The sequence below is a fragment of the Xiphophorus maculatus genome, chromosome 11 (assembly GCF_002775205.1).
Source record: "Xiphophorus maculatus strain JP 163 A chromosome 11, X_maculatus-5.0-male, whole genome shotgun sequence".
Taxonomy (NCBI): Eukaryota; Metazoa; Chordata; class Actinopteri; order Cyprinodontiformes; family Poeciliidae; genus Xiphophorus; species Xiphophorus maculatus.
The window spans coordinates 3,082,949-3,108,862 of NC_036453.1; the positions used below are offsets into that span (position 1 = coordinate 3,082,949).

Sequence of the window (25,914 nt, forward strand, 5' to 3'; positions counted from 1 at the left end):
AGCTGCTGCGTTCAAATGCAATCCCAACTTCTCCGTTTTCACGCTCGAAATGGTTTGTACACACGTTTATGTATAAACGACGCTTAAAATGCTGTACGGTTAGAGACATCCAATTTGGCACTCGAATAAAGGGATATTTCATTGCTCAGTGAATCTGAAAAACCTTTCAATTGGTCTAGTCAGGTGAGCTCCAGAAAGTTATCAATGGGGTGGACAAATGGGGGATTCTTTTTCTCTTGGGGTAGCACAACAAAACTAAAAGTCATAAAAGAAGTGAACGGGAGTTAGATAAATGTATAAATAAGTACAAACTCACTATTAAGTTTGTGCTTTCTGGATTTTGGAGCATTCAAGCTGGGCCCTGGGGAAAAAGCTTTAAGCTTTTACCCTAATTTTTGCTTCCGAAATTACAAACCACGTTTAGGTAAATACTTAGCGGGTTCACTATGAATTAATAGTACAAGTTGTAAGAAGGTCAAAGATAGTGAGACGTAGCTGCGACTTCGATGTTAACTTCAGGGTCATATTGATGTTTAGTGTAAATTTCAGCACTAAAATACATTCGAAATATTCTATGTCTGTGCCTTGATAAATATTTTGTAAATGAATGAATGAATAATAATAATAATAATAATAATAATAATAATAATAATAATAATAATAATAATAATAATAATAATAATAATAAATGAATGTTTTTAAATACATTTTGCTTATGGTATTAAGTCAAAGATATAATAGAAAACCCAATTTTATTGAACTAACCAATATGGCACTTCCTGTTAGCAACCGAGGCATGACGCCTGTACGGTATCCATGGAGTATATGACAACAGTTTCTGCTCTTTTTTTTTATTGACTTAGCAATTCGGAAACGCGTGAAAAGGACATAAAAAGTCTGATTTGTTAGTCGGTGCCGACGTTACCAGAAACCCTTTAAATAATCTTTAGTGTCGGTCAGGCCAGCTAGGCTAACTTTGTTATCGACAGGGGGGCTTTTTTTACGTTAGCTTTAGCTGGTTAGCTCGCTAATCCACAATACGAAGAGCTCGTCTAACTAGGAAACACACATCGAAACTCCAACTATGAGCGAACAGCTGAAATTCATCGTTCAACAACTGAACATGGAGCCATTCAGGAAGAACTTTAACCTCATCACGTTTGATTCTCTAGAGCCTATGCAGCTACTACAGATTTTAAACGATGTTCTGGCTGAAATAGACCCAAAGGTAAATGGGCAGTGTAATGTTTGTGTCCGTTTGTGAATTGATTGTTTATATTTAACACCGTTGATTGGTCTTATTATTCATGTAGCAAGCCATGGATATCCGAGAAGAAATGCCTGAGCAAACGGTGAAGAGGATGTCATCACTGCTGGGGATGCTGAAATACAAACCTCCTGGGAACCTCTCTGACGTGTGAGTGTTGTTACATATATCCATCAAATGCACCCACGTTAATCATTATTTGCACCTAGGAAAATTATTCATACCTCTAGAGCTTCTTAACACTTTTTTTTATCAAGTTGCAACTTGTAATTTGTGAAGTGTAAATACAAGAATATGCGGTTCTTAGATAAGATTTATTTATTTATTTACAAAAAAAACATCTGGAAACTATGGCATATATTAGTACTAGCTTTACCCTGATATAGCTCTAATTAAATTCAATCAAATTGTTAAAGACTACTCTCACTTGAGTGAAGATGCCCAACATTTTCAATTTCGATTTGTGCAAAGACTTGCTTTTACGTAGACGAACATGAGACTGGGGAAAATGTTTAGGCAATTGCAAAAAAAAAAGTAGTCCTACAAAGTCCTAACACAATGGACTAAATAAAAAACAACACATTTTTAATTAAAATCTTGTATCATTTTCCTTCCACCTTCCAATGAAGCACCATTTTCTATTGGTCTACTTTGTAAAAACCCCAAGAAAATACCTAGATGTTTGTTCAAGGGTGTGAATCCTTTTGCAAGGCACTTTTATATTTTTTTCATTTGGTGTTATCTTAAAATGTTAATAGTACTATAAAAAAAAAAACTACGGCACGACAATATGGCTGAAAACAAACCGCAATATAAGCCTTTCATATCAGTTGATATTGATAACTATTATTTTTTGTGTGTGTGTGTTAATATCTGAAATACTGCCAAGTTTGTGGTGTGAACTTTCCTGTTTTATCCCCAGTTTTTACTCCACATCATTTATTCTGAAGCAGTTATGAGGCAACATGTAACTTCTGCTGCGCAAGTCACCTGCTCAGTTCTCTCACTCTCTAACCAAGGAGTCAGAAAATTAGTGGATGCCACCAACCTTGCTTAGTTCGCTGTGAGAAGTTGTGCAGCTAAAACCTTTCCTCTGCCTGCATCAGTGCCAGAATGCAGTGCAGTTCTGGATCAGAGTTCAGTGAATATTCTATAAATAGAATATGGAATATTGATCACATTGCGATGTAAACTGTTATTGATTTATTGTCCAGCCCTTCTAAAAACTGAACTAAAACAAAACAAAAAAAAGTTTTCCAACAATTATTCTAGCAAGTTAGAATTACTATTGTTTATCACAATCTGTCAACATGTCTTATTGCTGTGATGATTTTACATTAGAGAATTTTGTTATTGCCCGAATAATTCAGGAATCCATAACATTGGGAACCAGGTGTTGTTTATGTGCTTATTTGTCTATTTTTTTTTTGTCAATTAAATCCAAACCCATATTCTACATTTTCGTTTCCTTGCGTGTGATATAATAAGAATCTTATTTTATCGTGTCTGCCTTTGCAATTTGTCCCCTTTAGTTGTTCATAATCCATGGTACAGTTACACACTCGTGTATATATTGAGCACATTTGTATTTGCGTCTTTACAATAGACAGAATTCGGACCATAGTTTTTATTATTTCATGTTTTGTCTTTGATTTAATGCAGAAAGGCTTTTCCATTCCTTATACAGAAGCAGCTTCAGACAGGGTCTGGTGACTGGCAGCAAACCTGTGGTTCATCCAATCCTCCACTGGTTACTGCAGAAAGTCCCTGAGCTAAAGAAGAGGGTTTACCTGGCCCGTTTTCTGGTGAAGCTGGAGGTGCCCGCTGAGTTTTTGCAGGATGATATCATCAACGACACCTATCATCAGGTGTGTTGTGAAGCTACGCAGCAGTCGCCATGTCATTTTTTGTTTGTAGACGCAAAAGGTTCTAAAGCAAACAGTCTGTGTTCACAGTATGAAGAGCTGGTGGAAGGATTTAAGACGTACCATAAGGAGCGTGAGCATCTGAGGAGTTCGGGCTTCTCCACGGCGGAAATCAGAAGGGTAAAATAAAAAAAGATCATGTTGACAGTTTGTTAATAGCGCTTGATGTTAAGCTGTGCTGTGTGAAAAAAATTGTTAAAGAAGAGTGTTTTTTTTATCTGCTAAATGTAAAGTATTAACACCAGTTGAACTTTGACACACGACAATCCCAATCGTCAATGTATTTTGTTGGGATCTCATGTGATGTCCCCACTAAAAAGTAGTGCTTATGAATATAAGGTTGGGACTAACAATTATTTTAGTAATCGATTACTCTGTTGATTATTCTGACGATTCATCAATTAAGCGGAGAAAAATGGTTATGCAGATTTTTTTAATGTAAGTCTTTTTCTTATGCATTATTAGAAAAGCATTTAAAGATACATTTCTGAAGAATTAATGAAATTATTTTTTTTTAACAAGAAACATAACATTTTACAGACTAAAATGTAACAACTCAGCATTCCTCGAGTGAACACTTGATCATTTGTAGTGAAGGATGCATCTGGACCAGGAAAAAAATACAGTTTTGGGCTTGATTACTGCTCTGAGTGTGTTGTTCTTCAAGCAAATGGCTTTTTTTTAGTTTGTATACTCCAGGTAACAATTAATATATTACTAAATTGGTTGACAATTATTTCAATCATCAATTCATCACGATTAATCTGATTAATCGTTTTAGCCCTACATAATTATGGAATAGAAGGAAAAAGGTGCACTGTCTTTTAAATGCTTTGGAGATAAAAATCCAAAATGTGTGGCTTGAATTTGTGTTTAGTACCACTAAGTCGGTATTTTGTAAAGCAACGTTTTACCGCATAGAAGTTTGCTGTTGTAATATAAAATACAAAAAAGTTCAACTCTTGTCCACACTTTTAAACAGACTGTGAATCAGTGACATCAATTCACCTCATGGTTGCTTCAGTAGATTCACTGACATGATTTTTTTTTTTCTGCTACAACAGGATATTAATGCCATGGAGGAAGAAAAAGATCAACTCCTTAAACGTGTGGAGAGGCTGAAGAGGAGGGTAAGGCAGACTGTTTGCTTTAGTAAAGTCTGGAAGGCTTTAGATTAATTGCTGAACGAAAACATCGCCTCAGACATGGTATATTATCAGCTTCCATATTGGACTCAAGAGGCTTCTGACAAGCTGCTCAGCTGCTTCAACACGTCTGAGAAGTAACCAGGTGTTGAGTTAACGGGTCTCACTTATGGACTCTTGCCAGAAGGCGAAACCTGACTCTGACAGAGGTGCCGACTTGTGTCATGAACATCGTCGCCTCGATAACTTGCTGCTCCCTCTAGGTGGAGTCGGTGTCCAACCATCAGCGAATGTTGGAGCAGGCCAGGCAGCTGCGAGTGGAGAAGGAGAGAGAGGAGTCACTCACTCATCAGAAGCAAGAGCAGAAGAATCAGGTGAAGCCTTTAGATCACTTTAAGTTTATCTACACTTTAAATATGTCTTCAAAGGACAACACAGATGTGCAGCATAGAGTTTATTTCAGTAGTTGTACTCTAAAAGAACATAATACATACCACAAATGTGCCTAATTTAAGATTAAATCATCGGAAACTATGTCCATTCCAGAGGTTTACAAGTTTTACAAACCGAGCAACTTATATCAGTTACTTTCAGTTAAGAGAGAGAGAGAATTTATTAGCAGTGAATTTGCTTATTTTTAATTTAACTTCTCTTTAAGCCAAAAATTCACTTCTAATCCGCTTCTTAAATCTACACGTGTCTTTAATGCGTTTTTAGGTATGTATGTACATTTAGGACATTTTTAAGCTTATATGTGACAAGTATAAAGGAACTGCTCCCTTTTTTAGTGGACACCTGATAGAGGTTAGAGGTGCATTGTTTATCATTTCTTTTGAAAAATGTCATGACAGGAATTTTGATTTGTCACTGTCATGATCAATTTCAGTTTTTGGTTGTAAATTAAAACAAAACAAAGTTGATTCTTGTATTATCGCAAATGTTATTTTTTTGCTATTTTCTCCCCTGTTTATTCCACAAGACCCTCAGTTGATATCAATAAAGTGCTTGCGGTTTAGTGATATAAATCTCACTTTTCTTTTTAAGTAAGTGGTGTCCTGGAGAAGCCCTTCGTAAATGTAACTAAAAAAAGATGACGGAACACGGTATCTCGGAGACTTAACAAACTGTCACTCTACTTAGGGGTTTAAAAGCACTCTGTGGTCCGCAGGCGTGAAAACGACTCCAGTTCAACAATATTTAATGCCGCCAACTTTCAGGTTAGATGTTGCAGTTTCTGACCATTTTCTGACAGCATCAGAATCCTTTGTAATAGGGTCCCTGCAGTCAAAGTTCTCCTCACAATTTGACGCGAAGAACAAACGACAAAATCAAATTCGTACCAGATAAAATGTCCTCATAAACAGCAACCACAGTTTCTTTGTGATTTAAACAGTAAAAATATTAAGCAAGAAAAAGTCTGTCCTTGTGTTCACTTCCACTGGGTGTCTAATGAGCAGCCGCACATTAATCCAATCTATACTTAGATTGCATTTCCAGATAAAACATTAACATTGTTATCTGTATCCTTCCTGTTTGAATGGGTGGGAATATTTTTTTTTTTTGCTTCAGAAAAATTTGTTTACAAATTACATATATGCTTCAGAAACCAGCGGAAAAGCCAGCTGAGATTTATTTCATTCTCTGAAGACATTTGGGTTATCTGGCTCCAAAACATGACATATTTCCCTTAAAGTAAAATAAACTATAATAGTCCCATCATAGAGGTCCAATCATGCTCTCTTCTCTTATGCAGTAGATTTATATGCAAGTCATAATATTTAAAATGTCGTTTATCTGAGAGTCTGCTGTGTTTTGCCTTTGCAGTGGACTGATTTAATCGGAATTTGAAAGGGGAAAATGCATTCAGTTCATTCAGCAGCGTCCTACCTGTTGCTATTGCTCATTGTTTTTGTGTGATCAGCTGTTTCAGGCCGAGCAGAGACTCCTGAGGTTACAGCAACAGTTGAAGGATCTGCGTCAAGCAGCGGCGGACGCCCACCCAGAGAGTGAGTAGCCCTGTGATCCCGCCGTCTCTGGGAGCTGGGCGGGGTGTATGAGGACAGACGGTATCTCTCAACTACATCCATCCATCCATTTTCTAACACCCTTGTCCCTGGTGGGGTCAGGAGGGCTGCTGGTGCCTATCTCCAGCGAACATTTCGGGCGAGAGGCAGGGTACACCCTGGACAGTCTGTCAGTCTGTCGCAGAATCTCTAACCTAACATATGCATTCATCCTCTGATAATATAGAAATTTGACATGCTATAATATATCCTATTTGGCTGCTATGTTGACTTTTTCTGGCCTTTTTAAGCGGCGGGAGAGATTTACACATTCAGTTTCTAAACTGACCTGCACTCTGCAGACGGAGATCAGGCTGCTTTATTAAAATAGCTTAGCATTAGTCCTGCATGTGCATCTTTACAAACAATTGTCATTGACGAAACATTTGTCAGTGAATTTAGTAATTGATTAATTGTTAACTGGAATATGCAGACTTATAAGTGGCTGAAAGAGCAATATACTCAGAGCAATAATTAAGCCACAATTGTACCAAAAAAATTATACATTTTGCATTTGATTTAGAAAAACTTTTCTCTGTAAATGAAAAAAACCCAAAGCTCTTCTCGCAACATAGCTTTAGCTTCATGTGGTCCAAATTCAGTAAAAACAAAAACTCCTGTTGAGCGCCCTTTGACCCCAACCCTAATCCAAAATATGGGTTAGCTGTACCCTGTGCTGATGTTAAATCAAGCTGAAAGGATTGAGTTTTTCACATGTTGATAGTAGTTATTTGTTTTAGTTTCAGATGCATCCCATGCTACAAATGATCAAGTGTTCACTAAAGGAATGTAATTTTAGGCAATAACATGTTTATTTTCTTCATTTAAAAGGGAAATTAACTATTTATTCACATCTTTTAATGCTGAGTTGAGTTTGACTTTATTGGAACGCAGTGTTACAAAAGAATAAGCAAAGTATTGTATTGTATTTCTAATACTGTATAAGAATTACAAATTATATTAATATCCAAAAAATAATGTAGAGCTGAACAATTATTTTAATGATCGATTAATCTTTTGATTATTCTAACGATTATTCTGACAATTAATCAATAACTAAAATAGTCGTTTTGTTGCAGCCCTTTTATTTTACGAATAACCAAATGCGGTGAAGGCTCTAAAGTGTTAAAAATCAAACCTCTGTGTCTTTCAGGCTTGATGAAGCGACTTGAGGAAGAAATAAAGATCAACTCCTACATGGTCACCGAAAAACTCCCCAAAGAGCTGGAGGGCCTGCGGCGCACAGTGCAGTACATGCAGAAGGTGTCGTCAGAGCCTGCAATGGGCCAGGCTGACCTCCAGGACATGGAGGGCAAGGTCTGCACCTGCATGTGATGTCTGATGGCTTTGAGGCTTCAACGTGCTGATGTAGTCAATGCTCAACTTTCTTTAACGCTCACTGTGACAGATTAAAGAAGTCGACTCTCAGATAAACCAGCTGATTGAGAAGAAGATGATGAGAAATGACCCCATGGACGACAAACTGACCCTCTATAGGCAACAGGTGCATTTTTTTAGATGTCTTTTATTTTTGGCCTATTTTGTTCCAGTGGATTGTTATTTTACAGTTAAATGTTATAAAATATCCCATCTGTAAAGGTTCTCTTCCCGACAAATATCAGTCATTCATATGCTTTCAAAATTTTTCATATATTATACAAAGAATATTTTTTTGTAACCCAGGACTAATTGAATTAGGACTATTTTTGCACCACTGAATCAAAAATGACATCCAATTTTCTCAACCAGGTCAGGTTTTTATTCTAATTTGATTTAGAGAAATCTGATTTTTGGACTAAACTAATATTTCTCACCCAAAAAAGGTTTTAGGATTTAAAAAAAACTTGTTTTCTAACAGAGTGTATTAATTAAATGTTACAAACTTGGATTTCTATAAATTGAATAATAAACACTGATCAGGGTAAGTCCATGTGAAGTGAACATTATGTCTCTTTTCTGTCCTGATGGAGTCTCTCCTCCTCGTCACGCATTGATCCAGATTCTCAGGAAACTGATCCAGATGTGAGACCAAGTCATGAGTTTTGATGCTCATGTTGCTCCATAGTTCAGAAAGTTGACCTGATTGAGTAAAACCAATGGGATTGTTGGATTTAGCTCATCAAAATGACCCTGAAACAGTTGAAAAAAAACCCAGACAATTTTTTGGCTGTTGACCAGTGTTATTAGTAAAATTTCTAATAATGTTTATTTCATTGTTTCTTTTTGTTTTCAGTGTTGTGACGACTATCAGATCATTTCAAAATTAAATATATTCTTTTCAGTTACAGCACAACAAATTCATTTCCTATAGCGTGCCTTTAATCTATTCTTTTAGTGTTAGAGCTTATGTGTTATGCTATACCTTTAGTGTTATGCTATAGCTAGCTTGTATTGTAGGCCTGTTTTCCCTCCAGTCATGGTCAGTACAGCGTTACTGAATGAAAATATCCAATACAGTAAATTTTGCCCCTTCATCAACCAATATGAATCAGTTTTGCTTGATTTGTATGTTTCTTGTTAGCTTGGAGACATAACAAACTGGTTTCCTTCATAAGGATTTAAAAGCGCTATGTGCCAGTCTCCTTTCACAACAGGAAAACATAATGTACGACAGAGACTATATTTAATAAAACTTATATTTTATTAACATTCAGGTTCCAATATTGCAATTTCTGCTCAGCCTCTGACCTGTATAGTTATTCTGATCTCAATAGACATGATTGTGTAGGTCTCAATTTTGTTCTCCACATAAATTGCCAGTGTTTAACTACAAACATATAATCTGTTTCACCACATGAACTCTTCCAGTTCATCTATGGTTAATTTCCTCACAAGAAGTTGTTTTCTGAAAGTCCAGTCAAGCTAAAGCTACAGAAAGTGTTTTCTTACCTGATGAACATTATTCTTAGAAACAACACTTGTAGTCGGTTTACTCCCAGCTCGACCTGCACAGGTTGTCCTTTCCCTTAAATTCAAGAATTCGATTGTTTCCATATCAGTGTTTACTTCCACTGAGCTCATGTTTCCTGAGTAGCTCATGTTTTGGTTATAAAAAAAAACAAGCTAGCCATATCCTTTTTTTGTGTGTCAACCATAAGCTATCATGCAACCTATTTAACTGCCCAAAGGTGGTTTTGACAACAGCAATAGAGAGTGACAGGCTTGAACGCAGTGTCACCATCAGAAGGCTCTTTCTATTTCTGAAAAGTCTATTTTAGAATTACTTATCTGCCAAGGAGACCGATGGAAAAATTAACTTTATTTATTTTTGTCATTATTTTTAGGGGTCCTTTTTGGATGCAGGGATTGTTTGGGGACAAATTGACCCAGAGTTTGAAAAGTCTCTAAACAAAAACCTCTGTTTGACTCCATGTAAACTCCGTGTTATGTTTGTTTATCTGATGCAACGTGTCTCTCGTAGGCCTCTATCATCATTCGAAAGAAGGAGTCAAAGGCAGAGGAGCTCCAGGAAGCGAGGGAGGAGCTGGCCGCCGCGGAGAGGGAGCTGAAGCAGAGGAGCAGCCAGGGACAAGGCTCAAACGGGGAAGAAGTCATCCGCGGTGACGAGGTAAACAGTTCTGTCGGTTGCAGCCGTCACAGGGTGACGCAATCAGTCAAAGATGGGGCATCTCCCGAGTTTCAGCGAAGCCGCATCGATGCTTCCAGGCTGGACGTCTGAGAATGTTTCTGTCGGAAACCGAAAGGCGAAAAGGACATTTCACTTTCAGCTTTATCAAAGTACGTTGAAGAAGATTAGTAAAGCACTGAAAACTCGAGAGGCTATTTCTGCCCTTATCCAAACACAGACAGGCTCACTGTCAAACGTTACTTATCCCTTTCTTTTTTCCCACTCTTCCCCCACATTCTCATGTAAGCCATAAATAGAACACAAAAGGGAGAATATCCAGAACAAGGAACTGTGCTGGACAAACTTCCTGAGAGTTGGCCTTTTTCCTTTATCTGCACTCTAACAAATCTTCTGTCCAAGTCATTTCTGACTAGTGAAGTGGAGCTGGGTTACAGAAACATTAGTCTTTATTTATATTTTATGTTGAGGATGTACCCGCTAACCCAGGGGTGGGCACTCCTGGTCCTCGAGGGTCGGTGTCCTGCAACTTTTAGATGCATCTCTACTTCAACACACCTGAGTCAAATAATGAGGTTGTTAACAGGACTCTGGAGAACTTGACTGCACTTAGGAGGAGATTCAGCTGTTGGATTCAGGTGTGTTGGACCAGGGAGACATCTAAGAGTTGCAGGACACCGGCCCTCGAGGACCAGGAGTGCCCACCCCTGCGCTAACCCCTCCTGTTGCATAGCCTGCTAGCATGGTCTCCTTTAAACTTTCCTGACAAGTATCTCCAAAAGTCTTTGTGCACAGTTAAAGAGCTGACCGTACGTGGTTCTGTGTTAGTGGAGAAATGCTGATGGTTTTTAGTGGGGCAGCGTTTGACACGTACGTGGCTGCGGGATGAGAACTGTGATTTCTGCAGAGGTGAGTTTCAAAACTTGGCTTTACGAGGAAAGCAAGAGTAAAACATTTACTGTTGCACATCAGTTATAGAAACAGTGAAATATCAGTGGAAAAATTACTTTGAGCATGTTTATTCTGCTCAGGAAGAGGAGGGGAAAGTTGACCACATAGCAAAAAATCCTCTTGTGACAGAAAAAATGAGATTAGATGGTCTAGAAAATGTAGAGCTTTTTCTTAAAGCTGCAGTATGAAGCTAAGTGTGTTTGTGAGACGGTCACGCACGTGACCACGTAGAATGGGAATCAACCAGTGAAAAGCCGCTTTTCACGTGCGTGGCCGTCTCACAAACACACTTAGCTTCCCGTTAGCTAAGTACAGCATAATGGCAGAACTGATACAACTTCTACACCTTGAAGCCTGTCTGCTACACAGTCTTACGTTAGCTAAACAGATCAACATGTAATGTGTCTGTATCTGACATACACTAAAGATTTTATTTTAGCAGAAAAGGCTTTGGACTAAACTGTTACTCGTGTTAGCCACGTTAGCACCAAGTACAGCTAGTCAATCAACCATCGCTGTGTTCAGGGAAGCGCTGATTAATAATCGAGAAATAAATATCAAGCCTGGAAACTTGATATCGTAACGGACTGAATGTTATGTTTTTAACTAATCTTTGCTCGTCTTGCGGGGGGCAGGCGGTTGCCACGGTAACAGGTGTGCTTAAACTACAAAGAGAGAGAGAGAGTAAAAAGGTAGGAGTGGTTTTGAGTTGATCACCTGTTCGGGTTATTTTACCTTTGTTTACCTTTGCTGTGGCTCAATACAGCCGCTGTAGTTTCTAAACCTTGGACTAATTACCTCGTTCGTTTGTGAGTTTAGGTCATTCACAACAAACATCAAATAGAACAAATACATTTCATAAAATTTTAACAAACAAATGGCTTCTACCGCGATAATTATGTAAAATTAAATTAATTACATCCCAACTTCAGAAGATTTGCCTTTACCTTTACAGAGCTCTTTGGTTCCTCCTATCAGTCTGTAGCTTCTCATATTGACATCAAACCAAATTTCAGATCTACCATAACTGACTGACACCTGCTGGCCTCAGGTTTGCAACCAGCTTGTGACTGAGAAACCAGTAACCTCCTCCCAGATGATGACAGGAACTTGTTAGTTCCTCTGTCCATTGTAGTAGCTGATATATTGTGAAAATCCGCTAGAAATGATGCACTAATCGAGTCATGTTTACATAGAAACAACGCACCGGAGGCTTTGTTTGTGAGACTTGCGGTCACGTGGGTCGGTTGTGGGCGGAGCTTGGTAAGGTCCATTGGCTTCAGCTGGCTGTTTCATACTTGGCTGTTTACTGAATCTAATTGTTTAAAAGTCTGTAAAAAATCATTTTTACTCACCGCACAATCACATTTAGCTTATGAAAAAGTGTCAGTCACAAAAGTTCCCGAAAGTTTCGCTTATAGACAAGTGCGACGTATATAACTGCAGCATAAATAACTATGCAGTTATTTATGCAGTAGATAACTGCATAGTTATCTATGTGGGAATAGATATCTGTAATTTAAATGCAAGCTAAGGTAGGACTGTCCAGACAGGAGGCTGGTTTTTTTAAATTATTTTATAAAGATTATTTGAATTTCTGTCAGTAATAAATATATTTTTGTTGTGTAATTCTAAAAAGGGCAAAGTGAGAGAAAACCCTATCACTGCCTGGAATGAAGCTAACTAGCTCGTCACTGAACACAACGTAGCTCACCTTGTTCACTGGGACAGGAGAGGGGTTATGCTGGTTATGCTTGGAGAAAAACTGGGCTCCAAATTGACACTCTTGTCTTTTCTCTCTCTCTCTTTGAAAACCTGACTTTATATTTTTTCTTAGCAGCATTAGTAACTGCAGCAGTTGTTCTTGTTTGAACCATTTCATGCAGATCCAGGGGGGTTCAGTACAAATATGGATGTGCTTTTTGGTCTGGGGGTGGTAACGTTTACTTTTTACTTTGAAAAACAATTTACAAAACATGATATCATTAAGTTTGTAATTGACAGGGCCCCATTTTTTTTTATTTCTTTGAATTAAAAAATAATAATTTATGGTGGCCCCCTGTCGGTCAGGGGCCTTTGGAATTGTCCTAACTTTTTCCCCTTCTACCGCGCCCCTGGCCACAGATTGTGATTGGTAGCGTTAAGACCCGCCTCCTGGCTCTGATTGGTTGTTTCTACTTAGCGTTGGGAGAAAACAGAGGAGTAATATGTGAATAACCTTTTTCACAACTTTTTCACAACCTAACCTTTTTTCACAACTAATATGTGAAAAATATTGTTTCCATAAAAGTTACTTCCTGCAGCTTTAAAAAGTCAGCTAACTTTTGCAAGGACACACGTTCATATTTTAGTCAGTAGACTGAAATGGACAGACTAAAACTAACTTGAACTACAAGTGGAAGCTGTTTGTAGAGACAAAGATGTCCTTGGAAGCGTTGCATGAATGAAGTTAGTGGAAAATGTTTGGTCAGATTCTGCTTATCAGACTGCTGTGTCATTTTGGGCCATCAGCCGTAGGGGAGATGATCACTTTATCAGAGGTATTTTCCATTCTGACGACTGTGTGCCATCGCATTCCTCCAGCCAACTGCATGGACCCTCTGAGGGCCAACGCTGCATCTGTTTGGCGATGTTTGGCCCTGTAACAGGAAGCTAGTCTCAAATCAGATGCATCGTCAGCTGTTTAAATCTGTGTCACAATGTTTTTTATAGTAAAGTGGAGAACCTGAAAGGTATGCAATCTGATCAAAAATATACTATTCTGTATTAGTGGAGTGGTTTGCTAAAGCCTTCTTCACACTCTTCTGACTTTACAAACACACACTTAACTTTTTCTCTTTAAAGAGGCAGTATTATGTCAAATACATTTTTTTTGTTGTTTTACATCATGTTACAAAGTTGCTCCCTCATCAAAAATATACTTGCGATCTTGCCTTGATTCCTTCTGACTGGACAGCAGCAATTAGCAAACACCTGTTGGAACTGCGCATGCTGAGATCATCATATGAGCTACTTCACAGTGCAAAGCTGGTAAAAACAAAAACATTGTTTAATGGTTTACAGAGGAGCCATGTTGTGATGAGTTTTTCAAAGCAGAGCTTTATAAAGAGACAGAGGCCCAGTTTCAAGGAGTTAAATTATGAATTTGAATTTCTTTTAAATCACATTTGATATTTAAACCATTTTTGTAACAACTGAGGTTAACATAGTTACTTGATTGTGCTGTGAAACGGCAATATATGTCTGGAAAACGCATAATACCGCCCCTTTAATCTGATGTACAGTAGTACAAAATTGAGAACAAATAAAAATCTGAAAGGTGTGGTGTGCCTTTGTATTTAGCCCCTTAACTCCGATAACTGTTACCATTCACCTAATTAGTTAACAAGATTCAGCTGTGTGTACAGAGTGTTGTACACACAGTGTGTTGCTAGGCAACCAGAGTGAGTTATTTAGTTGATGCCACCTGTGTGGCTCGCTGTGAGAAGTTGCGGCTAAACCCTTTCCTCTACCTACATCCTCCTGGATGCTGTGCGGTTGGGGTTCGGAGTTCAGTGAAATGATTAAACATTCTTTCGGACGTATTATGTGTTGATATTGATCAGGTGTCTATCAAGACACATATTGTTATTGATTTTTTTCCCCAACCCTAGATCAAAGGCCCAGTCAAAGTCCTGACCTAATGCCGACAGAGAATCTGTGGCAGGACATTCACAGCTGTTCAGCAGAAGTGACTGACCTTGAGCTATTTTACAAAGAATAGCCCAAAAAAAGAAAAAACAAAAAAGAGCAAAACTGCAGGAGACATGCGTGCATGCGTAGACGTTCCTGTGAGTGTTTTCACGGGACACCATGGGTGTGAATGAGCCGCATGTCCGAGTTACGACCACCGGCTGAGCTGCAGTCCGGTTTCACAGCAGTTGTTGCGTTTGGGGACACCATGTCGTGCGGACGCCATGCTGGATTAGTCCGCCGCGTTAACTCCTCTAACCGCCCGCGTCTGCCCTTGACGTCCCAAAATACGCAAAAGAAAAAACGTGCATGCACAACTGCACGCAGCCGGCCATTCCTCCTACACACACACACACCCACACACACACACACACCCACACACACACAGAGTTCTGGCTTCATGGATGCCCGCGGGACTCAAAGCACATTCTGTGATTTCTGGGGCTGTTCTCCCGTGTCTGTGGTCATTTATAGCTGCTCTTCATTGTGGAGGAGTTTCAGCGCATCCAGGCAGACTGCGGCATGGAGATTGACCGAATATCCACCCCAAACAAGTTGTTTTGTTTGATGGAGATTTTTTGCCGTCCTCGGCCGACCGTAAACTTCCGGATCGTGACACGGATCCCCTTCGCTCCCACTGCCCCTCTGTAGTTCTCTAATCCCTTCGCTCCCCGCATCAGTTCCTCCTGAGGCCTTTCACTATCTCAGCTGTTGTCAACTTCATCCTGTATTTTCCATACAAACTGTGGATGTTTTTGGTATTGTTGCCATATTCATTGTTTTACAGGGTCACAGTTGGGCCTGTCACAATAATCAATAAATTAATTAACCGCACAATATATTAAAATGAGCTCGATAATTTCCAGTTGAACAACAATCGTCCCCTAATATATTTTGAAATGCAATTTTAGTTGCAGAGACTTCATAATCCGTTTGAATTATTGTTGTTTTGGTTGTTTTTCCAGTTCCAGTGTTAAATATTCTTCCAAAATAAAATGTTTATGTGTTTATCCATGACTGGGTGTTCTTGCATTAATACGCTATTATTATTACTGTTGTTATTATTAATATTAGTTGAAAATGTTGTCAAAATGACAAAATTATCATTTATTGCAATAATTTCTGAGACAATTTAACCTTCTGCATTATTTGTTGTTGCTTAAAGTGTACTTTTCTTCTACAGTTTTGAAATGTTTGAAATGTTGTTGATGTACTGCATTGCATTAAGACTATTATTAACATTTTTTCTTATATTTTTTTTTCTTTTGTTTTTTTTGTTTAGCTGAAACGCTTAGTGGCAAAATTGCGCAGCAAAGGAACAACCTACAAGAAGAAGAGGCAGGAAATTGCTGAGCTGAGAGCAGAATATGGAGTCCTCCAACGGACAGAGGAGATACTCAGACAGAGACACGACGCCGTCCAGCAGAAACTGGTAACTCCGGCTGCAGCTAACGATTACTGTGGTCATCCATTACCCTATTGGTTGTTTTGACGATTAATCAATTTTTCGGATTTAAAAGAATTGGCACATTCTACAGATTTTTACATTTAACTACCTAAGGCTTTTTGTACATAAGAATGCCATCAAAAGATGTAAACAAACAAATAATTAAATGACTTTATTTTATGTAAGAAAATAAACATTTGTTGCCTACATACAATAGCATGCATTCTTTCAGTGAATGCTTGATCATTTGTAGGAAAAAAATGCATCTGCAGCTAAAATATATACTAACATCAACATGTGAAAAACTCAGGCCTTCCTGCCTAACTTAGAATCAATAATGTAGGGCTGATCTGTTGATTATTTTTTAGATTAACCATTTAATAACCGCATTTTTATGTATTTTTTTTCACAGAATCTGAATCTTGTCACTTGAGGAGTTTTTGGTAGAGCCTATTTCCAGATTAAGGGTTTTGTACTTTTTGTGCAGTTTTGGCTTCTGAGTATGTTGTTCTTTCAGCAGATGACTTTTTTTCATTTTATATGCTCCAGTTAACGATTAATGGATTACTAAATTAGCTGATGATTATTTCAATAATTGATTAGTCACAGTTTATCCAATTGATTGTTTCATCCTCACTGGTGGCCAAACTTATTCTAGAACGGTCTTCATAAAAAATGTGTATGTGAAGAGGAGAAAGGAGAATAAGTACCTATATTTTGTCTTTTAGAAATGGCCCACACTTTGGAAAAATCTGTAATTCATTAGAAATTATTGGATTCTCTCTTATAATTTTCTCTTGATGTGTTCATTGTTTTTGACTCTGTACTGAGCGCTAACCTTGAACTGTTGCTTTGTTTGACCAGCTGAATTAGCCAAAATGCTAAAGAGCCAGATGGCGTCCTCCCTACTGCTTTCCTTGATCCTTTAGATCAGAAAAGCCTTCTCAACCAATCCCTCTGCCTTGCATTATTCAGACCGTGTGCTTCTCCAAATGCGCAGTTTTCTCTCCATTCGCAGCTTGTTTTTACAGTGAAGTGACAGAAGCTTCGTGGAAATGGCTTCACACCTTCGCGCGGTCAGATTACCTGACTCGTTGACGGCCTGTCTGACGCAGGCCAAGGTGCTATTTCTGACAGCTGCATCTGCTGCTCCTCCTCTGTCTGCATCCCACATTAGGATTTGTTAAAGCAAATTTTCCCTTCTGATCACATGGCAGGCTGGCAACACGTCCTCTTCTTTACAGGGGCTAGCTTTTCTTTTTCTTTTTTTTCCTCAGCTGGATTCTTGTTGCATTCCACAGCCTTTTTTTAATTAGACACCACATTAAGTAACAGATGACCTTCTATTGCCCTTGATTATGGCGTTCTTCCTTTTTTTAAAAAATAGTTTTTAACTTTTGTATTTAAAAAAACCTATATTTTAGTTTTTCAGTATTGAAGTTGCATAGAGCTGAAACGATTAATCAGATTAGTCACGATTAGTCATGATTAATCGATTATTGAAATTATTGTCAACTAATTTTGTAATCAATTAATTGTTAACTGGGACATACAGACTCAATAAAAGGCCACTCGCTAAAAGAACAACAGAGTCAAATCGGTAATTAAGCAAAACTGTACAAAATATAAAAACATTTTACATTTAAGAGAAAAAAATCTTTTCTTGTCTGTAGATATGTTCTACCCAGATCTCCTCAAGTGACAAAGTTTTAGCTTCACTCTGTTCAAATTCTGTAAAATGATGTTAAAATTATTTTTTTAGCTACAAAGCATCCTTAGCTACGAATGATCAATATTAAAGGAATGCTACGCTATTGCTTTTTAGCTTATACAATGTTTATTTTCTTATTTATAAGATGAATTAAATTATTTGTTTATTTGCATTTTTTAACTTGCTTCTAATATTGTATAAAAAGGCTTAAGTGGTTGAATGAAAAATCTGCAGAATGTGCCATTTTTTCAAATCCGGTTAATGGTCAGAATCATCAATAGAATAATCTATTATTCCATCTGTTATTGTTTGTTGCGACACTTTTCCTGACTGTTCCTTCTGCATTTGTGTACAATACAGGATATGAGTCATTTTATTAGGACCTTTTTAAAAATGCTACCCTACTCTGTGTGTCGCAGCAAACCGTGGAGGCCCAGAAGGGCATCTCTGGATACAGCGACACTCAGGAGGAGCTGGAGAGGGTCTCCGCCATCAAGAGCGACCTAGACGAGAAGAAGGGCCGCACTCTGGATGACATGTCTGAAATGGTGAGTATGCCTAGTGGGAACCAGTTGGCTCACTATAGCACAAAACAAGAGAGGACACTGACGGAGACTGCCAGCTTCTAAGACTTCTCTATTTATTTGGAGAATGATGGGGGTTTTTTGGTTTTGTTTCTTTTTACGGTACAGATTCCACTCTTTGGTGAAGAAAAAAAGTCATTAATGTTGTCAAAGGACTCTTGAGTGACCCTCAGCTGTCTTATTAAAATGGAGACATTTCCACATAAACTCCCAGAACATCCTCCCTAAACCAAATAACGGAATTTTAAATTACATTAGACTCAAAAGCTCACATTTTGGCCTTATTGATATCAAAAGTCATTCAAAACAAATACTTTATCATAATTTAAGGACAGCGTATACATTTTAAAGTCTGATACAGTTACTGTTGATAATCAGAGGTGCAACAAAATCATTAGCGTGTAGGTTTGAGCTTTGAGTTCTGGCTGCCATTTCTCCAGACTAAAACAGACGATATAGCTAACATGAAGGGGAAGTAAATGTGGGTGATTGTTTATTTCAACCCTCTTTTATTCTCCTACTCACAGTTACAAAGGTATTCATACCCTTTGAACTTGTTCACATTTTCTCAACTACACTATGTTATGTTAACATAGTGAAGTTGTATCATGTGATACAAAGTTGTGCAGGATTAAAATTGTGAAAGGAACATTTTCAAAAGGTACTAGTACTGCCTGAGGGCTTTGCTCACAATAAGCAGTTTCACTTTATTACTACGGTTCTAACCTGCTAGACTGGAGCCAACGTCATCATCGTCACTCTTTTTATATTTTTCCTTCTCTTTTTTTTACCGTGCAGATAGGATTGGTACCATGCGAGTAACACACGTTGACCTAACAAAATGAACAACTGGATATTTGGCTGCTTCAGTTTCTGAGCTGTGGTGTAGAGGTGCATGCTGGCTCACTGTGTAAGCGTGTCATGACTCGTGGCACGTTTCAACTTGTCACAACAAGCTAGATGGCAACTTTTATGTAGACCAGGGGAGTTTTTCTCACATTGGATACAGACATCGACAATTAAAAGCTTCTACACTGACTTAGAATCCTATTTTAATTGAAACGGGACTTACCTTCAGCAGCAGTTTCTTTAGTTATGAAGAAGTGTTTGGTTCTTAAAGTGAGTCCGAATTAATTCAGAACCCTGACTGACTGATTCAGATTTAAAGTAATCTTTTGTTGCTTGGTTTTCTTTTTAAAAAATTTTTTTAATTATTATTAACATAAGTCGACTGAAAATGTCTTTGCTGCACTGAGCATTTCACTAATTATTTCTGGAAGAATTTGATTTAGGGGCTTCTCTTCCTTCAGCACCACTAACAGCATTTCAATGTAGATTCAGAGAAATCTAAGAGATTTATGAGAGTTTCATTATACAACCTCAACAGCAATCATTTATCATTACAATTTACTGAGATGTATTTGTGAACAAACAGAGCTCAAACTCAAAGATGAAACTCACAGCATCAGATTGTAGCTATGCTAACAAAACAATCTAACTATGAAGTTTGTTCTTTGGACTGTTACAAATGAACATTTTGAACATATTAACATATTATCCTCCTTTTACATGTTGATTTGGCAGTGCGTGGCTTTGCGACTACAGGGCGTCTGCACTGCGTTAAAGTCTTAAATTCAGGCTAAAATTGAGGCTTTGAAATGTCTTAAATTCATGTGAAAAATGTAAGTTAACCTTAAATACGTCAATCACAGGTCTTACATTTTCGTCATGGCAGGACTATTTAATTTAGAATATTTTATGTAGTTTACTTTTCTGTCAGGCAAGCGTTTGAGCTGCACACTGCGTTCTGTGACTTGAGGCAGTAAAAGCTACTGCTAACCAGCTGCTAATATACCCTTACTAGCTAGTTTTTTTTTTTGCATGTATGGTTAAGTGTAAATTTATTGATAGTTGGCTGGATGTGGTTCGTCTTCGCCACTGGCTCACTTCAGCTGCCAATCCGTACGATGCTACGCTCATTCTGTGCTAAATAGCTCGGACTACTACTACATAAGTTGTGCAATTTTCTTTTGCACGTTTCTGTCGTGTTACAGGAATTAAATTTCATTCATAACGGTCTTTAAAGGGTCTTAAAAGGCCTTCAATTTGAGTTATGCTCTTTTCCCCCCCTCCCTTCTTTCCTTGCCTATTTTTTAAGATGTCTTACTTTGAGATTTGTCACTTTTTCCCTGCTGTAATGCAGTCTGCGTTGTTGCCACGTGGTTTTTCAGGTGAAGAAGTTGAACTCGATGATTGTGGAGAAGAAATCCGCTCTCGCACCAATTATTAAAGAGCTGAGGTCACTGAGACAGCGGCGAGCGGTGAGTGTCAGCAAAACCTCGAGGCTCTGCCGCCGTAACCATTCGGTCACTCCTTTATATGCAACGGATTCCGACAAAAAGCTTCAACTAAAACAGGCCGTCGCTGACAGCTCCCCTGGGTGACTAACAGGATATGAATGGGACGTAATAATTTCATCCCACCAAGATACCAGAACCATAACACATCAGGATTTTTCACTTAACGCTCTTAGTGTGCACTGGAATGTCTCGGAGCAAAATCTGTCATTAACGTAAAAACAAATGCAGGGATTTTAACGTCGTCCCATCCAAACAAATTGGGGTTTAACTCATAATGTGTGTTATCTTGAATAAAGTCCATTAGGGACGATTTACATAGTCCTTGAATAACATACACAATGGGAAAGCCTCCCCAGCCCCCCACATTGCTGAGCGGGAGTAGAGGATTAGATTTTCCTACATGTGTTCCCAGAATTGCTCTTTCATCTTAATGGCTAATGTCTGCTAATACAGGAAGACAGAAATAGATTTAGTTCAAGCCTGTTGGACATGAAACCGCTAAAATACCAGCTGAAACATTATCCTGCACTTCTGCACTTCTTGGTTTTCCTGCTATTTACTTGTTGGTAATGTTCTGTTTTGGTTTTTACTCCTTCTTTTCTTTTGCCCAATCCATGGGAATGCGTTCACATCAGGAGCTGAATCAGGAGTATGAGGAGAAGAAGGCCCAGTATGAAAGTTGTGCTGCTGGTTTGGAGAGCAACAGATCCAAACTGGAACAAGTAAAGTTCATTTTAGTTCTCTTTTGTTTTTCATGCTTCTTATGGCTGATGAGAGTATTAAATGTTTTCCGTCCTTTTTGCTTATGATGAAAATTGTCCTCATTTGTCAAATCACAGGAGGTGAAAGCGCTGAGGGAGGAGATGGCCCAGAAAGAAAACCGATACCATTACATCAACTCTGTGTCAGAGGCCAGTGATTTTGCTAAATAATTGTTTATTGCTGAAGAAAAGCACCTGTTTGCCACACTGGATTTGTTATTCCTTAAACAAATATAGAAAGATTTAAAAGATTTTTATTATGTAAAATCAATATTTGATTTAGCTTTATATCATGGTATAATGTTACTCGTTCATCATGAACATACCTGGAGTGTTGATTTGATTCTATCATGCATGTTTGAGCATTCTTTAATCTCCATGGCAACTATTAGTTGTGCAAAACACCTGGGTGAACCTAGCTCCGCCTTCAAGAACAAAGCTCCTCCTCAGACCTGCAGTTTCAGAGCAGCCTCACAGAGCAGCCCTCCCGCATGACTCTCCCACTCAGCTCCTCCAGACTAGCCAGCAGCAATTAGCAAACACCAGCTGAGCTGGTTTACCAGCGTCTCAGTGAAACTCTGGTAAAATGCTGTTAAAGGGTTAATACAGGAGCCATGTTGTGCTGACTTCCTGAAGGTGGAGTTTCAGAAAGAGCAGGAGTTTTTAAAGAGACAGAGGCCCAATTTTAAGGTGTGAAATTACAAAGTCAAAATTCTTTTAAGTCGTATTTGGTATATACAGCATTTTTATAACAACTGAAGTTAACATAGTTACTTGATTGTGCTATAGAACGGCCTGGAAAATAGACAATACTGCCCCATTAAAATGTTATTGTTCCATCTACAGCGGGAACATTTTCCAAGAGACCTGTGGTGGTGGGTGTTTGGTTACCAAGGGTGGTGGGTGTTTGGTTACCAAACACCACAATTAAAATGGTGATCTTTGCATCTCTGTCATCTGCAGATCATTGAGATGCAAATTCAGCGCGCTGCTGAAGAGATGAAGGCCTATGTGTCATCTGATCCACAGGAGAAGAAGAAGACCATCAGGTGAGCCTGTGGGTCTTGGCCTGCCAGCTGCTCGCCGTTTTTCTTTACCTAAGACTCTCATTACATAAGCATTAATCTGCTGACACTTCCTACTGACTGTACAGAAGAAAGTCAGATTACCACACCTTTCAGAATAAAGATAAGCTGACGTGCCACACCTTTTCTAAACAAAAAATCACCAGGTGAAAAGTTACTTTTTTCACCCCATCCGGTTTTTTTTCCTACTTTGTTGCAGGGAAGTGTACATGAAGAACATTGCAGAACAGGAATTACTTGGCAAGGTGAGAGGAGACGATCTAAGCGCTGACTAAGATGAAGCAGAGGATCTGTACTTGGAAATGTTCCCTTATTCTGCCAGAAACAGACTGAAGGCTGACAGATTGGAAACGAAGGTTTACGGGAAGCTCACACAGCCGGAGTCTTACAGATTCAGGCTACAGATATTTTCATGTTTAGAATTTTACCTTTTATTTTATATCAATTAATAGAATTTTTGAAGATTTACCTTTTGAAAAATCAGGATTTTTTTTCCATTACTGCACTCTTTGGGTTTCCATAGTTCAGAGTGACATCAGCCCGTCCAGGGCGGCCATCTTGTTTAACAAGCGTGTTTTACAGCTTCTATGAATTCAGGTCAACACTACAATAGAATATTAGCGCCAATGCTATGATTTTTTTTTTAGTTATGAGAACAAAGTTATAATATAACAAGAATAAAGTAGTAATTTTACGATAACTGCAACACAACAAATAACACAAAATTAAAATGAAAACTGCTGAGGATCTTGTAAAATTAGCCTTTGAGATCCATCTTACAGATAAGCAAATGCTTCATCTTCTTATACATCTGCATCAGATTGCAGGACTCTGAAGCCATTTATTTATGACTTTATTTTGAAGAAAACCACATGCAATGATTTGGTCATATCATATCCTGATAACTCCACAAGCTCTTTATTTTCTCATCAAAATAATTTTCTCTTATAATTTTAGGACGTTTTTCTGATGAAACTGTCTTTATTCTGCTAATATCATGAGCATATTCTTGTAAAAAAGCGAAAATTATTGTAGCTTGTCACTAAAAATCTGTCATACGACTCACAGACGAAGGGAATGGAACAAAAGCCACTTTTTGAAAATATTTTCTGTCATTTGTAAAAAAATTTTAGAAAAGAAAGTGAAAAAAATCAAATAAAATCGGATCTGGTATGAAATAAAAATCTGAGATTTTATTTTTTAAGCCATATCGACCAGCCCTACTTTAGCTGGTGTTCTTTAAATCAAGGTGCAAGGACCAAACCTACAATTGAGAAAATCTATTTGTGGATTTTTTTTAAACAAACACTTATACCTTTGGAGAAAAAGAAGACAAATGATACACTGGAGCCATATTCTCATTAAAACATCAATAAAAAAAACCAAGTTGTATTATAGAACACTTTATTAAGGTTTAATTAGGTGTGTGAAGATATGTTGGATATGACATACTTTTGAAAAAAATATCTACTCACCGGTTTTAAAACCTTAAATTTGCATCACTTTATGCCTTTTATTTATTTATTTTTGTGCTTGTGTCTTTGTATTTCAGAAGTTGCGTGAGGAGCAGAAGGTCGTGAGGGAGAACCACAGCGCCAACATGGAGCAGATGAAGATGTGGCGGGACCTGGAGCAGCTGATGGAGTGCAAGAGGCAGTGCTTCATAAAGGCTCAGAACCAGGTTTCTATTGGTCAGGTCATTCAGGAAGGAGGCGAGGACAGGCTGGTTCTCTGAAGACGTGATGCTCCCACGCTGTCTGTTTACTACGCTAGATGAAACTTTGCATTCTTCATCCTCCTGTAACACGGCCAAAACATTGTGAAGACTTGATTGTTTCCAGAAACGGTCGCGTTAATTCTCCCTCTCTCGAGTGTCTTGGACCGGAGACGTTGAGCTTCACTTGACAGTTTATATTTTGAGACCTCTGACCTCTGGCGATGACCACATCTTAAAGGACACACGTCTCTGGTCAAGGGGTTTCTCTTTTGTCAATCCCTTTTTACACGCCTTTAAGGATACTCTTCCAGTCAAATGTGTCCAAACATATCGGCGTACAAAGTGGTGCACTTGGGGTGTGACAGCGGTCAGCTATTTTTGGCAGCACAAAGCATGACCATGTGCAGGGATTGTGGGGTCCAGTTTTGGATTTCACTGGGACCACCAGGACCGCTGGGGGGGATAAGAGGTTCCTGTGCTTGTTAAATCCTTTGTCCATTTCTAATTGTTGGTAACATTGACCGACATTCAAATGATCGATCCTTAGTTCCTAACTGTGTTTTCTATGTGTTTGATTGCATTAAAGTTTGCAGTTCTGAAAAAGTCTGCCCACTTTCCACAGTTTTTACTCACGTGGGGAGATCGAGTATCTGATGTTTTGTTGTCCAACTTCTATTATGACTAATGTTGGAGAAATCCTATAACCTCTGGAGTGTTTCAGGGCCTCACGGTGTTCACAGCACTCCAACTATCTGCACGGATGCTTCAGGGTTGCACTCTGCCTGCCACAGAAACTTAATCTGCTGCTGACAGCGTTCGAGGCTCTCCAATCCAACAGACGAGGTGTGCATTCGCGTGCGGCCGGGCATTGCCACGCCGTTGTTGCTCCGCCACATCGAAACTTCTTGCCGCCTTATTAAGACATGATAACAGCTGATGTACGCCAGACCTGTGAAACATCCAGCAGCTGAATGAAGAACCGAGACGAAGCTGAGATAATACTCTGCTACCTGTTCAACAAATTGACAGCTTGAACAGTTTTTGTTGGTAACTTGGATTTATAGAGCTTGCAAAATAATACTCTGTTAAGATCACGTTACGTAATCCTGAGCTAATGATCTCTCTGTGGTCTGAGCTGCTGTTCGTCTGTTCAGCGACTGTCTCTAATTTAACAATATACAAAATGCTACACATCTCGCTTGGCACTTTTCAATCTATGAGTATGGCTTGGACTAAGAATTTCTACCTTAAATATATAGCTTAATAAAAAAATACAGTTGAATTTATTAAATGTAGAGAAATTAATCGAATAAAAAGCCAGCATGTAAAATTTGCTTTTTAGTGGTGCAATTTAGCAACCACAATCTGTCACTTATTTTAGATTTTAAAGTTAAAAGAAAATGTCAAACTTTTAAAATAAGACACTGGAAATAAGTTATTTACAGCCAAAAGACAAAAAAAAAACAAAAAAAAACCCTCAACAAGATGCTACCATCAACACTTCTATTTTACTTTTTTTTCTTTTTCAAATAGTTAATGAAAATCTTTCTTAGGTCCATTTTATATGTCAGAATCCTCAG

General features: G+C 38.3%; 1 protein-coding gene across 2 annotated transcripts; it reads left to right on the forward strand.

The window, feature by feature from the left end:
• On the forward strand, window positions 1-24,957 carry ift81 (intraflagellar transport 81). Of its 2 annotated transcripts, XM_023342193.1 has the most exons (19): window positions 1-52; window positions 1,173-1,228; window positions 1,314-1,417; window positions 2,955-3,135; window positions 3,223-3,312; window positions 4,257-4,322; window positions 4,601-4,711; window positions 6,259-6,343; window positions 7,554-7,717; window positions 7,809-7,904; window positions 9,822-9,968; window positions 15,952-16,101; window positions 18,247-18,375; window positions 20,643-20,732; window positions 21,407-21,493; window positions 21,611-21,682; window positions 22,496-22,581; window positions 22,817-22,862; window positions 24,170-24,957. In XM_023342193.1, the coding sequence occupies exons 1-19, from the start codon at window positions 16-18 to the stop codon at window positions 24,350-24,352; spliced, it is 1,980 nt and encodes a 659-aa protein (XP_023197961.1). In that variant the 5' UTR covers window positions 1-15; the 3' UTR covers window positions 24,353-24,957. The 2 variants fall into 2 exon arrangements, with proteins under 2 accessions (XP_023197961.1, XP_005802179.1); XM_005802122.3 differs by lacking the exon at window positions 1-52 and having other exon boundaries at window positions 779-1,228.
• The last annotated feature ends 957 nt before the right edge of the window (window positions 24,958-25,914 follow it).

Coding starts and splice junctions, on each gene's coding strand:
- ift81 (XM_005802122.3), top strand. CDS start 1,085: ATGAGCGAACAGCTGAAATTCATCGTTCAACAACTGAACATGGAGCCA. Junction 16,102..18,246: donor ACGCCGTCCAGCAGAAACTG/GTAACTCCGGCT, acceptor TGTGTGTCGCAG/CAAACCGTGGAGGCCCAGAA. Junction 21,494..21,610: donor ACAGATCCAAACTGGAACAA/GTAAAGTTCATT, acceptor GTCAAATCACAG/GAGGTGAAAGCGCTGAGGGA.